Below are 15,024 nucleotides of genomic sequence, written 5' to 3' on the forward strand. Positions count from 1 at the left end.
GTGCGGGAGGGTGACGCACTGAAAACCCGGCCGGGGCGAAGCGGAATGGCGGAGGGGGGGGTCAGACTGCGCGTGCGCAGTGACTCCGGTCCGGGGTCAGCTCCAGGGCGTAGCTCAGACCGGGAGCTGCCTGGCCACGCCCCAGCCCAGCGGGGTTGGGCTCCCCGGGGCAGGGACTCGCGCTACAGGCTGCAGGTGCGGGGCGCGCCCCGGGCAAAGGGCCGGGCCGGGCAGCAGCTGCTGGGGGCGGGGCCGGAGCATCCCCTGCAAACCGGGCCTGATGGGGGGTTCGCAGCCCGGGTATCTCGCAGGGGGGTCTGTGCAACCCCCCCCCCCTTCGGGCTCTGGCGCGTGGAGCTTGTGGGGCGGGACATTGATGCATGAAATTGCAGGGGGGCAAAGTCTGCGCAGGGGCCCAAGCGGCCGCCTGGGCGGGGAGATCACGCAGCTGGTTGCGGGGCCCAGGGGCAAAGCCAGGGCAGGCAGCGGGGTCGAGAACAGAGTCTGGGCACGGCGCAAACAAAACTACCCCCGTGGGGGGAGCGTTTGCACGGTAGGGGGGCAGAGCAGTTTCCCCGCGTTTGCACGGTAGGGGGGGCGGAGCAGTTTCCCCGCGTTTGCACGGTAGAGGGGGCAGAGCAGTTTCCCCGCGTTTGCACAGTAGAGGGGGCAGAGCAGTTTCCACACTGCCAGGATGGGGGTGCAGCAGCGCCCACTTCCTAGGGCTGGGCCGGTGCCTGCAGCAGGTACCGCTGGGAGCCGGGAGGCGCTGCCAAAGCAGAGGAGAGTCAGTGGCTGGGGAGCTGCTGTTTTCCTCCTGCCCAGCACCTCGGCCAGGGCGAGCAGCGCCCCGGGCGGAAGGGACAGGGCTGGGTTTAAGCCCTGCTGCAGGATCCTGCCTTGTTCTTAAAAGCAGGCAAGTTGTCCCGTGTTTTCTGTCTCCATCAGTGCTGGGGGGGTCCGGCTGCTTCCAGATCCCTGTTTGCCAGCAGGGAGTGGAGTGTCATAAGAACATAAGAACGGCCGTACTGGGTCAGACCAAAGGTCCATCTAGCCCAGTATCCTGTCTACCGACAGTGGCCAGCACCAGGTACCCCAGAGAGGGTTGACCGAAGACAATGATCAAGCGATTTGTCTCCTGCCATCCCTCTCCAGCCTCTGACAAACAGAGGCCAAGGACACCATTTTATCCCCTGGCTAATAGCCTTTTATGGACCTAACCTCCATGAATTTATCCAGCTTCTCTTTAAACTCTATTATAGTCCTAGCCTTCACCGCCTCCTCTGGCAAGGAGTTCCACAGGTTGACAACACGCTGTGTGAAGAAGAACTTCCTTTTATTAGTTTTAAACCTGCTACCCAGGTAGCAGTGTCCAGTGGCCCCCTGCTCCTTCTATATCCCCCTTGACACTGCTGCTTTGCTGTGACAGGTATTTGCATTTGTATGCCTGCAGCTCCCTGTCTGCAGTAAGGGGTTGTCTCTGGGGTGTGAAGTTAAAGCACACAATGTAAAGCACCTTCAATCTTGTCTATTTCACTGCTCTGTCAGTTCAGTTTCAATGTGGGGTTGGTTTAAACCAATAAATAGGCTGAGAGCTGACTGGCTTCCACTGTATCAGTCTGCTCATGGAGAGAAACTGCTGGATCCCCAAGGGCTCTTCAGTCTAGTGGATACAGCTCAGTGAGAACCACCAATGTGAAGCCGGACAATTTCAGGCTAGAAAGGAGGCACAAATGTTCCATAGGGAAGAGGATTAGCCACTGAAACAAATGGCCAGAGGAGATGATGGATTCACCATCTCTTGGGCTACGTCTAGACTGGCATGATTTTCCGCAAATGCTTTTAACCGAAAAGTTTTCCATTAAAAGCATTTGAGGAAAAGAGCATCTAGATTGGCACAGGTGCTTTTCCGCAAACGCACTTTTGCGCAAAAGCATCCGTGGCCAATCTAGACGCGCTTTTGCGCAAAAAAGCCCCAATCGCCATTTTCACAATTGGGCTTTTTTGCGCAAAACAAATCTAAGCTGTCTACACTGGCCCTTTTGCGCAAAAGCTTTTGCACAAAAGGACTTTTGCCCGAATGGGAGCAGCATAGTATTTCCGCACGAAGCACTGATTTCTTACATTAGATTGTCAGTGTTCTTGCAGAAATTCAAGTGGCCAGTGTAGACAGCTGGCAAGTCTTTCCTCAAAAGCAGGTGCTTTTGTGGAAAAACTTGCCAGTCTAGACACAGCCTTGATGTCTTCATATCAACACTGTGTGACTCTCTAGAAAACATGCTCTGGGGAAACAGAGCTTTGTGCGTGGGTAACTGGGCTAAGTGTAATGGCCTGTGCCGCAGAGGGGATATGACTGCGTGATATCTTCTGAATCCATGAATTTTAGGATCTCATCCTGCAAACACTCAGCACGTGTGTTTAATAATAAGCATCTGCATAGTCGTATTCACTTCACTTAATTTCTGTTGTGGAGAGGGATTATAAAATCTCTGTCAGATTAGTCCTGATGAGAATGCCTAGGTCTGTGCTACAAATAAAATCATGAAGACTAGGGGGCTTTAAAGACGGGTGCCTGAATTTAGACACCTACATCCAGGTGAATAAATGTCTTGTTCATCAGAAACACTGGATACACAGGAGTGACTCCCATCGTTGCAGGTGCAGTAATGTTATAACTCAAGCCAGGTATTCAGAGAAATGAATATAGATTTGGGATCTAACTGGTGTGTGCTGTTTATGGAATATCTAGACTCAAGCATTTGCCCCAAATGCCAGAGTCTAGCATGTGTGTCACTAAGGACAGAGTCTGAGGAGAATGGGGGTGTGGAAAGGATTAAAGCTCCTTCTGAAATGTCTCCAATTGCCCTTCTCCCCCTGACAGGCTGCAGAACACCCAGGTCTTACTCCAGCGCAGCCCATGGCCTGCAGAACCAGGGAAAGGAAATGGCTGTGGCAGAGACGGTGACCTTCGAGGAGGTAGCTGTGTATTTCTCTGAGGAGGAATGGGCTCTACTGGACCCGGGCCAGAGAGCCCTCTACTGGGATGTGATGCAAGAGAATTATGAGGCTGTGAGCTGGCTGGGTAAGGATTCCTGTTCCTGTGGGTATCAGAGGCTAGGTGGGCTCTAGAGCAGCTGAGGTGGGTTTGGTTCAGAGTCCCTCCTTTCCCTCTGTACGCTAGTGTCAGGAGTATCAGCCCCAATAATCCTGGCTCCCATGTGAGAGACTGTCCCCTCCACGCCCCCTCCCAGGGGAAGCAGGTTCAGAGACATGACATAATGGTGCAGCTCTTCCTACAGCCAAGGTCTCAATGTGCTTCCCCACCATCTTGCCCATGTTGTACCTTGGCCGGAGGTGTCAGTGGAAGGGTCCAGACAGGAACAGAAGGTACCAGAGTTCTGGGTCTGAGTGCAGCTGCTGTTAGTGCCTACGGGGTCCTCCTTGTGCCACTGGGCTGAGCCACTTGGAAGGAGGGTGCGGTTCCTGGAGTCCTTGCTTGCCTGTGGCTGATCTCTGTGACATGCTGGTTCCTGCCCGTGAGAGGGGCTGGATTCTGGGGCTGAGGGAGGATGGATGAGGCAGTTCACGCTCTGTGGTGGGGGTGGTGGAGTAGCTCTGTAGTAGATAAACATGCTTTGCATGCACAGGGCCTGTGTTCTTTGAAAAGTCCAGCTTTATTCTATCTGGGGCTCACTTGCCTCTGTGTGCAATGGAGATAATCACGTCAACTGTCTTGTCGTCTGACTAGAGTGAAATATATTTGGATACGGACTTTTTCTTCCTATGTGAGTGTCTGGCTTCAGGAGACTTGCATTCAATTTCCTGCTCTGCTGTGATATTGGTAAAGTCTCTTAGACTGTGTCCAGTCCCCGGTCTCTGCAATAGCTATTATAGTATCTTCCTGTTTCACAGGGTTGGAGAAGGATAAATACATTAAATAGGAGAGATGCTCAGCTCCATATAAGCACCCCTATAGCCCAGTGGGGTCTTGATTGATACCGGAGATCCCAGGTACTGCTGTAACTGATAATCTTTGCTTCCCATAGCAGCTGCAGTGCCATGTGAATTGCTGCTAGTGTCACAGAGAGTCATTACAGCTACTCAGGGTGTCTCTTTCTGGAGTTAGAGCATCCGGCTTGCCCATGTAGCACAGTTCAGGGTCGTAGCCAAAGAATGACCCAGGCTGCATTTGGGGGCTAAGGCGCTCAGCCAGATTTATTGTGTTGTTACCCCCTATCTTTGTACCTGCTCATTTGAAAAAAATATCCATATCTATTATACCCTCATCTCCCCTGGTTTGCACAGGGCGTCAGTGAGTTCCTCTGCCATCTCTTAGGAGTGTGTGTTTGTAGTTACTGCAGAGATCGGTGTGTTTTCTGTCCTCTTTCCCCATCTGGAATGTGCTTACATGGTTAGCTGGGACCTAGTGTGCTACCATTCTGCCAAGGCCCGGCCTGTTCTGGTTCCCAGCCATTGATCAGTACTGTTATACCAAGGGCCTCCCTTCCCCTTCTTGTTTTTACTGGAGGGTTTTTACTTGTCATCCTGGAAAAGCATGAACTGAAAATACGCACCAGGATAAACATTGCTTCTTGGGCATTTTGCTTCATCCCTCCGGACATTCATGCCCCCTGTGTCCGGTGATTTCCACGTTGCCTCATGCTGCCTGTGGACAGTTATTTCTGCCGCTGTTTTCAGTTATCCAATGTTGCTTTGTCGGGACTGAGTGTTGGTGACTGGACACTGAGCAGGATGGTTTGGGGGTAACATGGGCCTCAAGATACAGTCGTACTGACCCAAATCACAGAACACACCCCTGCCATGCCCTTGTCCTGCAGTGACGTGTGGCTGCCTTTACCGGTGGCCAACGAGGAGGCCTGAAGACTTGTGGGGCCTTATGTGGGCAGTGAGTCAATACAAATGTGAAGACAAAAGTGCAGGAAGAGTCTCAGCAAGGGGTTCCAGAGGAGACAGAAAAGGGGCTGTAACCCTGCCACACTCTAGATACAGACAGGCCTGGGCCTCCCTGTCACCCAGAACAAACGAAGCACCAGGGAAGGCTGAAAATGGAGTCCGCAACATGCCCGTGCTCCATGGCAGAGCCCAGCCAACTCTAATTCCTGCTGGGCCGTGGGATGAAGGCAGAACACAGGCTGGCCCCCGAGAGTGCCTCATCCTGAAGAGGAGGCTGCACGTCCAGCCAGTGTGTGTCTGGGCAGGACACGAGTCCAAGGGGATGACTAGGGCAATGTGAGTGTGCAGAGCTTCTCTGGGGATGACACAGAGATTCTCAATATGAGTCAGCTGAAATGAGAGGTTCTGAGCGATGGGTGGGAGCTGATGTGCAGGGGCCTATCCGGCGCCAGCGAGCTGGGTGACACGGGCAGGTGGGGAACACCTTGCCTGAGAAGAGCCACAGTGGCAGGGGCAAGGCAGGCTTTACTTCTTGGAGCACAGAGTGGAGGACGTCGGGTCGGCAGCGCTATGTACTGGGCAATCATAGTGGGGTCCACCATCCACCCAGTGGGGCTGCCAACCATCGTCCAGGAGGTCATTGACTTTGGTGACACCAGCCAAGACCAGCCTCTGTGGCAACTGAGGAACCTCCACAAAATGGGAGCTGTGCAAGAGGAGTTCGGACAGGAGGGCTCCACGCTTGGGTCATGGGGCAGATCTGGTTGCAGAGATCAGCTTTCAGGAGCTGAGGAGATCTCTGCAGCTCTGAGTGATTTCAGAGGAAACACCTCAGAGGGAGCACAGCAAGCTGCTAGTGGTATCAGAAAACTGGCAGGCAGTGGAGGCAGGTGTAAGACCACAAGACTATGGAAGTGGCCCTGGAGGATTCCTCTACTTGCCCCTCTCCATTCTGCCACTGCCCATTTATTCCTCATCAGTGGCGTGGTGAGCTCTCGACAAACCACCTCCAGGAGGGGAGCAGCTCACAGCACCAGGGGCGCTGGTGCATCACAGCTCTGTGACTGGCTGCGCCCATAGAGTCCATGCTGAGTAGCGACGCTGAGCACCAATTCCTCAGGGCATGGAGGTCCCGCTTCTCCAGCAGCAGGGTGCACAGGGCCCCTCTGTGAGAGGAGGAGTCACACACTGCCATGGGGCTCTGCCCAGTTCATGGCAAGGCCCGGGGCCAGGACATCCCAGAACGTGAGGTAGAGCTGCAGGATCAGCCGTTGGTGCCTGCAGATTGGTTCGTGGGCATCGCACAGAGCCCTTCTGAGAACTTGGCCAGAGCTTGGGCTCCCATGCTCTCCATTAGGGCCACTCAGAGATTGGTCAGTGTGGAGAGAAAAGGCTGCTATAGAAAACTCTCGCCCTTTATCTCATCTGCTCTAGGGCCAGAAGAGCGGTGCTGTCCTCTGCTAGGAGACAGGTGACTTTTCTCTTCCTAGTCTCCAAAGCTCACAAGAAGCAGGAGCCACACCGCATCCCCTCAGGTGGTTCATCCATCACTTGACAAAAGCAACATGGGCTCAGGGTTTGTGCAGGACCCCAAGGTACTTCCCATTTCTCGCAGCACTTGCTGTGGAGACAGAGACGTTCAGGATCGGGAGCCACGAATCTTTCAACCCCCATGACTTGATTAGGCAATGAGGCAGCCAGGCCATGGCCACGTGCACTCAGCTACTATTGCTACTGGGCTTAAAAACTGGCAGGGCAGCAGGCAGCCTGGCCCACTGGTTAGGGGGCAGGAGTGCTGGGCAGGAGCAGCTGCAGGGCTGGGGTAGGTGCAGGAGTACTGTGTGGCACACGCCTTCTCTGTCCGTCCCCATCTCTGAGCCGAGGGAAGATGTGCCTCTCCTCGCCAGCCCAGCCCACCACCCGAAGGACTCCACAAAGCCAACATCCTCCTACAGGGCATTCTTACAACGCAAGCAAGCCGGCCTGAGCTGCTCAGCTCGCAGGGATGTCACTGTGCCTCAGTGGGTCACATCTGGGAATACCACGCTCAGGACAGTTTGCTGAGAAATCGGGCAGACATACCACAAACCTGGTGGTGGTTCTCCCATAAGATGCATTCTGCCAGCAACAAATATATTCTTCTGTCTCACCACACTGGCTAACCACGAGTCAGGAATGCAGCCTCCTTAATATTCCAGGCCTTGTTTCAGTGCCCAGACACTCGACTTAATGAGGAGCGGTGTTTTAAAACAAGTTTCATTAACCAAAGGCTTCTCCTGATGCCAAAGGACCAGCCACACACCCAGGCCAATAAATAACTCAGATCTGAACCCCAGAGTCACACGGTTACCAATTCTTTCACGGTTTGTATGGAAGTGAAGAGAAAGAGGTAGGAGTTACAAGTGGGGAAAGAAATCAAATACGGATGGAGATCAAAGCAGGGAAGAGGCCAAATGGCGTATAGCTCTCTGGCATGTGGATGGCAGGGTTCCCTTCATTTTTTCCGCCCATGTGTAGGAAACATGTTGTTGTGGCCACTGGCACGTGCTCTTGTGCACCACCAGTAGAAACAAAACACCCTAGGATTAATACCTATTTTTAAAAAGTCGTGACTGTGTGTGTGACACAGAAACAGTGTTGTGTATGTGTGGCATCATAGCTGTGTTTGTCAGTGACTCAGATCAGTTGTGTGTGTGTGTGAGAGGGAAGGGGGGCAAAGTCTGTGTGTGTGATGGCTCCTGTGGGGCCAGTTTCTGGGAAACCCCATGCGCTGTCTCTTTAAGGCACAGCAAGCTGTCCTGCCCTGTCCCTGACCCCTGTGCAGATGTGGCACACGAGCGAGGGGGGGGGGAAGGTGTGTGTATGACACAGGGTGTGTGTTTTTGTGTGTCACTCACTGTGTGTGTGTGTGTGTGTGTGTGTGTGTGTGATAGGCCGTTGGAAGTGGCTGCTGGGGACATTGCACACGCAGAGCACTGCCTCTGTCAGAGAGGCAGCCTGTCACCGTTCAGTGGTCTCTGGAGCCAGGCTGTGTCCCCTCTGCCCTGCTCTGCGGAGTTGGGGTACAGGGGGACATCCTGACGTCAGCGCTGCCATTCCCCCCCCTCCAGCTAGCAGGAGGGTCCCTCCTAGGAGCAGCGGCAGGATAGTGCAAGATGGGGGAGGGGCCCCTGCTGCCAGCTGTGCACGCGGTGCTGATCTGCTGGGCGAGGTGTGAATCTCTCCTGTGCAGCCGCTCGTCTGCACAGCTTACAGGGAGCTCATTGTTCCAAGCAAAGTCTCCAGCACTGTGAGCTGAAAAGCACAGGGGCGAGATGGAGTTTTGTGTCACATGAGCTGGTCACATGCCCTTGCCTGCTCTGATGAGCCCTGGCATTGCCCACTGTCTGGCTGAAAGTCCATAGGAAAGTCCGGTTGGTGGGATGAGATTTCCATGGGCCGTGGGTTTTGTTGTTGGACCATCACTCTGAATGCTCCATTCGCAATGTGCTGGCTGGCCTGGATGGAAACTACCTTGTGGGTGTTTCCACAGCAGCAGCCATATTTGAAATTCAGGTGTATGGTCCATATTCATAACGTGAGGTACAAAAATGATGTCCACATACAGACAGGGATGATCACAGTCGCCACATCAGAACATTCCCACTGACATCGCGTGTGATACACTTTGCACAAGGTTTATTGCAGTTGTGTAACTGTGGTAGCACAATGACCTACATGGTCATATTTTAATCTTATAACATCACAGAGGGATCTTCCCAGCACTAAATGTCGGTCCCAGCAGGGGTCTGGCTGTAGATGTCAGGAATGCGCCCACAAGATGGGAAAATGTGAATGGCAGATTCTGTGCAGCCGAGCTGGGGAGGAAGGAGGGAGAATATACGGGAGGCCAGGCTGGCCACAAGAGGAAGGTGGGGAAACCACACAAAGCAGCTGCTGCTGCTGGCAGAGTAGAACCAAGGCAGCAGACAGAGCGCTCAGGTGCAGTATTGACCACACACCCTGAAAAAGCAGCACAGCCCAACACCACCAGGGCCAGCCTCAGGAGCAGCAGTTATTGTGGGCAACTGGCAGGACCCACCAAAGAACAGGCAGTTGGTGTCAGGGGTGTGGAACGTAGGCAGAGTCTGAAACAGCCACCAAGGATTCACTTAGTTCAGAGCTACTCAACTTTGAAAGTCCCGGGGGCCACAGTGATACTCTCAGCACTTGGCGAGGGCCTCAACTTAAGTGTGTTTGCATATATATGCAAATATATGCAAATAGCTTCTGTCACACTGATAGGCATGAATACACAGATTAAGGCAAGACTACACAACATGCAAGCCCCATTTAAGTCAGTTCTGCTGATATTAATAAAAATCAATATTTACCCGATTTCCACCCATATGACAGCACTTTTAATGAGCAATGACAGGGCAGGAATTTAACTACTAAAATGCATATCAACAGAAGACCGTTATATTGACGGCTTTTTTTTTTTGGCTCCAATTCACGGGCCGTGTGTTGAGTAGCCCTAACTTAGCTGCTTAGACAACTTCCTCTGCCTCCTTCTGGTTCAAACAGAGCAGTGTTTCTTAAACTGTTCCATGGCACACCACTGTGCCGTGAGACAGTCGAAGGTGTGCTGCAGAGAACAATAGAGTTCAAAATGGCTGCCCTTAAAGGGGCAGGCAACATTTTGGTTTTGGGTTTGATTTTTTTTTTTCCTCAAAACAAAAAAAAATAGTGTTTCTCATTAAAAAAAAATATTTTTTGGTGTGTTTGGTGTTCCTTGGTCTTAAAAAGTTTAAGAAACACTGAAGAAGAGCACCTGAGCCAAAGAGCAGGGCGAGCCGAGCCCCCGAGCCAGGAGTTTTGTGGACAGAACCCTTGGGAAGCCAGAGCTCTGCTGGGTCCTTTCTCTCCAAGTTCTAGTGACCTGCCATGTGGCTGCTGCCATCTGAGCCCTGCCTGAGGGCCTCACTGTCAGACCTGCCAGCCCTCACTAGAGCTCCTCTTCTGAGCAGTGTGATCCTGTCTGGCCCTGGGATGGGGGGATGGAATGGGTCATGAAGGAGACTGAGTTGTACCCTAGAGAGCTCAGCAGAGTGTTCAGCTCCCCTGATAAATCACCTGGGCCATTCCTGATGCAGGGGGGATGCACCTTTACTGCAGGTGGGTGTGTCCTGGGATCTTCTACCAGCCAGAGCCCAGTCTGTGCAAGGTGGGGAAGGATCCTCTTTGGGTGGGCAACTCAGATCCTGGCTCTGGAAGCAGTAATGGCACAGACCGTAAGGGGGGTTCATCAGTGACACCCACACAGCTGAGCATTCGACTAGCCTGACTCAGAAACTAATTTCTGTGTCCTCATAGCAAGTGTCACTTGTGCAGTTTCATCAAGTCTGACTCTTCAACTCCAGTCACAAGGTGGACGGGGGAGGCTGGATATGTCACCTTGGGAAGGGTTGTGAGGAAAGAGGATGAACTCAGCTCATGATTATTCAACCTTTTCAGCCAGTATTGGATGTGTTCCCCCTTTTCTGTTCCTCTTTCAGAGTTTTCCTTTTAGCTCAGCAGAGAGAATGACTCCTGTCTTGATTTTCTCTCTGCTCCAGTAGGTGATGGGACGCTGAGTGAGAACAATGAGAAGAGTCTTCTGCAGGAGCAAGTGCCTCCACGTGGGCTGTTATTGGAAAGATCTGAAGGGCAAGTTTCCCAGAGACCTGAGCAGGGCAAGACCTGTGAGAATCAGTGTAGCCCAGAAAGGCAGCAGGGAAACTGTTCAGTGGAGGGACAAGGTAAATCCAGTCTCAGAAGCAGGGGAGTGAAAAGAAACACAGAAACTGTTCAACAGAAAATCTCCCATCCAGAGACACCCTACACTTGCAGTGACTGTGGGAAAGTCTTCCAACGGAGACAGGCCTTTAATTTACACCAGAGAATCCACACAGGAGAGAAGCCGTTTAACTGCTCTGACTGTGGGAAAAGTTTCTGTCATCATTCAAACCTGGTTACACATCAGAGAATCCACACAGGAGAGAAACCCTTTAACTGCTCTGACTGTGGGAAGAACTTCAGTCAGAGGACAGACTTTGTTAGACATAGGAGAATCCACACTGGAGAGAAGCCGTTCAACTGCTCTGACTGTGGGAAAAGCTTCTCTCGTCGCTCAAACCTGGTTACACATAGGAGAATTCACACAGGGGAGAAACCCTTTAATTGTTCTGACTGTGGGAGAAGCTTCAGTCAGAGGACAGACTTTGTTAGACATGGGAGAATCCACACAAGAGAGAAACCTTTCAACTGCTCTCACTGTGGGAAAAGCTTCAGTGGGAATGGATACTTGGTTATACATCAGAGAACCCACACAGGAGAGAAACCCTTTCACTGTTCTGATTGTGGGAAAAGCTTCTCTATGAATGCACACCTGGTTATACATCAGAGAACCCACACAGGGGAGAAACCCTTTTACTGCTCTGACTGTGGGAAAAGCTTCAGTGGGCGCTCAAGTCTTATTAATCATCAGAGAACCCACACAGGAGAGAAGCCCTACATCTGCTCTGAGTGTGGGAAAAGCTTCTGTCAACGCGCAAACCTAATTAAACATCAGAGAATCCATACAGGGGAGAAACCCTTTGACTGCTCTGACTGTGGGAAAAGCTTCAATCAGCGTTCACATCTGATTAGTCATCAGAGAATTCACACCGGAGAGAAACCCTACATCTGCTCTCGCTGTGGCAAAAGCTTCAGTCAGAACGCACACTTGATTAAACATCAGAGAATCCACATTGACGAGACCCTCTTCAACGGCTCTGACTATGGACAAAACCCTCATTGAACATCAAATAATTAATGTGGGGAGAAATCCTATGACCTAAGTTCCCTTTAAGTTGTGTGGTCATGTGGCCATGCAGCAGCCTATTAAATGCCATACAGGAGCTTAGGGCTATGGTCGGGGGGGAGATACCTGTACACACTATCTCAGTGCTGGCTCAGACTTGCCATGGCTGGGGGACAGTCCTGCAGCCCCAACCCCAAAGCTGCTATGGCAGGGAGAGATGCCTTTCCCCCCTATTCCCAGCAGCACTTGAGCTGGGGAAGAGAGAACTCATGGGAGTCTTCTCCCCTTGCTTCAGTCCTTGAGTGGCCTGCACCTAAAGCCCATTTTGCCACCTGAGGGCCCACACTCCCAACTTGACCCCTGCTATCCAACACTTTGCCCCACCCTTGAGCTCCCTTCCCACAATCCAAACCTCTGAGCCCCACCCCTACCACATGATTTTTGTTCTGTGCACCAATATGGAGATGATGTGTGTCACATTCCCTCCCTCTTGGTGCCCATAACAAAATTCATTCTGCACCTGTGTGGGAAAAATTGTATGGAACACTGTGTATAGCTGCTCTGTGAGACGCTTCAGTGAACACTCACACTCTATTGTACATCAGACAGTTCACACAAGACAAAACCCCTGTAACTGCACTGATGGCGGGCTTAAGATCACTTGGAGCTGACACCTCATTCAACATCTGTCAGGAGAGAAACGTGACACATGCAGTGCAATAAAAAAAAAATTAGTCAGTGGTCACACATTCTATCACATTAGAGAACCCAAAGATGAGAAAGAGACTATGATTTTCTAAGGACAGGAAAGGCCTCTGTTGGAGGTCAATCCTTGTTGTCCACTAGAGAATCCACACAGGAAAGAATCCTTTAAATGCACCATATTCAGTGAGAGCACAGCTCTTAATAAACAGAGAATCTACAGAGATGGAAAGTGTGCTGGAAAGCCTTCTAGCGCTGCTTATCCCTCCTGAGATGTAAGCACATCCACTCAAGACACACACAGGAGAAATGTGCTGGCTAGGTATGGGCCAAGAGAATATAATTCTTCCTTCTTCCAACAAATCTAAGAGTCCAGCACGCCTACTTTGGCTGTGTAGTGAGGACATGCAGCATTATTAAACTGGAGATGAAATGTTCTTCCAAGAACAGAGCCATGCAGAGCAAGAGGCTGAGATAAGATTCCCACATTATGACAGGACTTGAGTATAAGTTGTTGGGAAATCTGAATGTTTTGTGTTCGGTCACTTTACTTACATTTGATGTAACACACCTAAGCCCATCTTTTTCTTGTCTGCCATGACTTCTCATTCCTCTCTGATAGTGGTTTTGTGACACTGACATGCCCCATGCTTTTGTTCATACAATATCAGGAAAATGGCAGTGGATCAATAAAGACTGAATAATGTGACAATGTTCCTTATTAAATGAATGAGGAGGGACAGGTGCCTTAACTTGGATCTCTAAATCTCCACATTACATGGGGAACCATGTAAAATAGCTACTGTGGCATGTCCTAAGCCCTGCCCCTTTTATGGAAATAGGTGCATAATTCTTCCAACTCATGAATCATGGAAGCGAAATGATCCTCTGACAACAGGGCCCAGTCCAGTAGATGTTCTTAGAGCCTGCCGAACTCTGCAGTGTGGGGCTCTTTATAACCTTTTGGCCAGTCATCAGGATACTCACCCAGGATGTGGGAGACTATTTTATGTCTGCCCTTCCTCTCCCTTTAATGAAGCTAAGGGTTTAGAACAGACTTCTACCACTCCTCAGGAGAGTACCTGAGCCTCACAGCTATCAGCTGATCTGATGTGGGTTCCTCAGTCTGCTAGTGAAACAGTTCCACTGTGTATAAATCCTAAGTCATTCGGTGAGGACAGAGAGGGAAAGACCCACAGTTAGGGCACCCATGTAGGAGGTGGCTATCCCTGAATCCAGTCTTTTTGCTCTGAAGACTCTTATATTTCCCTAGAGACAAAACCCTAACTCCTGTCACGAAGAAGATTCTAGAAATTCCAGCTGCTAAAAAGTTCACAGTGGATTAGAAAAACAATGGTTATTGCTAAAATTTCACGTAGGGAATCTCTGTGCTGTAGGGACATTGGAATATCACCAGGAGGCTCCTTGGACAATCCCTGGCTCAGATCACTCAGAGCCGCCCTGCGTGTGAATAGAGCTGTAAAGAAAGGCTGCTCAGTTCTCTCCTCTGGCCACTATTGTCTTAACATGCCTCACCCCCTCCAGGAACGTTCTTCCCCTGAGGCCCCGCCCGCACTGTGGCTCTTACTGCTGCCTACCCTGAGGCCTCACCCATCAGCTGTGTCTAGACTGGCAAGTTTTTCTGCAAAATCATCTGCTTTTGCGGAAAAACTTGCCAGCTGTCTACACTGGCTGCTTGAATTTCCGGAAAAGCACTGATGACCTCATGTAAGATTGTCAGTGCTTTTCCGGAAATACTATGCTGCTCCCGTTCGGGCAAAAGTCTTTTTCCGAAATACTTTTGCACAAAAGGGCCAGTGTAGACAGCACAGTACTGTTTTCCGCAAAAAAGCCCCGATCGTGAAAATGGCGATCGGGGCTTTTTTGCAGAAAAGCATGTCTAGATTGGCCACGGACGCTTTTCCGCAAAAAGTGCTTTTGCGGAAAAGCGTCCTGCCAATCTAGATGCTCTTTTCCGAAAATGCTTTTAACGGAAAAATTTTCCGAAAATGCTTTTAACGGAAAACTTTTCCGTTAAAAGCATTTCCGGAAAATCATGCCAGTGTAGACGTAGCCAGCTTGTATTTCCTTTGCCCTCCAAAAGTTCCCCGCCTGCCCCTTGTTCCTCTCTGGTTCTTCTTCGCCCCCTTCCCCCCAGATTGTCCTTGCTGCTGGCTCCTCTCCACCCCTGCATGAAGGGCCTCTTGCTCAGCTTCTGTCCCACTTTAAAATGGAACAGCCCCAGGGGTAGGGCTGAGCCATAGGGTGCTGGGTGAGTGGCAGGTGCTGAGACCTGAATGACCCAGCGTGAGGGATCATCTCAGGCATCTCTCTGAAAGGAGCAGAAGGGGATTTACAGAGATGGGTGGGTGGAGAGTGTCTCAGGGGTTATGTAGCTGTGTTGCCGGAGCTTGGTGGGAGAGGGGAAAAACACAGGCCTCCTTGTGAGCAGCATTTGAACCTGCACAGGGAACCCCATATTGAATGTTCAAATCCACTCCCTTCACCATTTGGCCATCACAGCTGTGAGTGCAACAGTGCTCCAGGGCTAGGGAAATCGGTCAATTATCCCAGGCCTGACGTTA

General features: G+C 51.2%; 1 protein-coding gene across 3 annotated transcripts; it reads left to right on the top strand.

The window, feature by feature from the left end:
- Window positions 1-74: 74 nt before the first annotated feature.
- LOC102457366 (uncharacterized) lies at window positions 75-13,688 on the top strand. 3 transcript variants are annotated; one of them, XM_075914067.1, is made up of 3 exons: window positions 75-195; window positions 2,882-3,082; window positions 10,515-13,688. In XM_075914067.1, the coding sequence occupies exons 2-3, from the start codon at window positions 2,944-2,946 to the stop codon at window positions 11,732-11,734; spliced, it is 1,359 nt and encodes a 452-aa protein (XP_075770182.1). In that variant the 5' UTR covers window positions 75-195; window positions 2,882-2,943; the 3' UTR covers window positions 11,735-13,688. The 3 variants fall into 3 exon arrangements, with proteins under 3 accessions (XP_075770182.1, XP_075770180.1, XP_075770181.1); XM_075914065.1 differs by having other exon boundaries at window positions 79-195; window positions 10,512-13,688; XM_075914066.1 differs by lacking the exon at window positions 75-195 and adding an exon at window positions 784-916 and having other exon boundaries at window positions 10,512-13,688.
- The last annotated feature ends 1,336 nt before the right edge of the window (window positions 13,689-15,024 follow it).

This window comes from Pelodiscus sinensis, chromosome 32 (assembly GCF_049634645.1).
Source record: "Pelodiscus sinensis isolate JC-2024 chromosome 32, ASM4963464v1, whole genome shotgun sequence".
Taxonomy (NCBI): domain Eukaryota; kingdom Metazoa; phylum Chordata; order Testudines; family Trionychidae; genus Pelodiscus; species Pelodiscus sinensis.

Excerpts from the sequence above, each read along its gene's own strand:
- LOC102457366 (XM_075914065.1), top strand. The coding sequence starts at position 2,944 with ATGGCTGTGGCAGAGACGGTGACCTTCGAGGAGGTAGCTGTGTATTTC. Across the intron at positions 3,083-10,511 it reads TGAGGCTGTGAGCTGGCTGG|TAGGTGATGGGACGCTGAGT; the intron begins GTAAGGATTCCT and ends TCTCTGCTCCAG.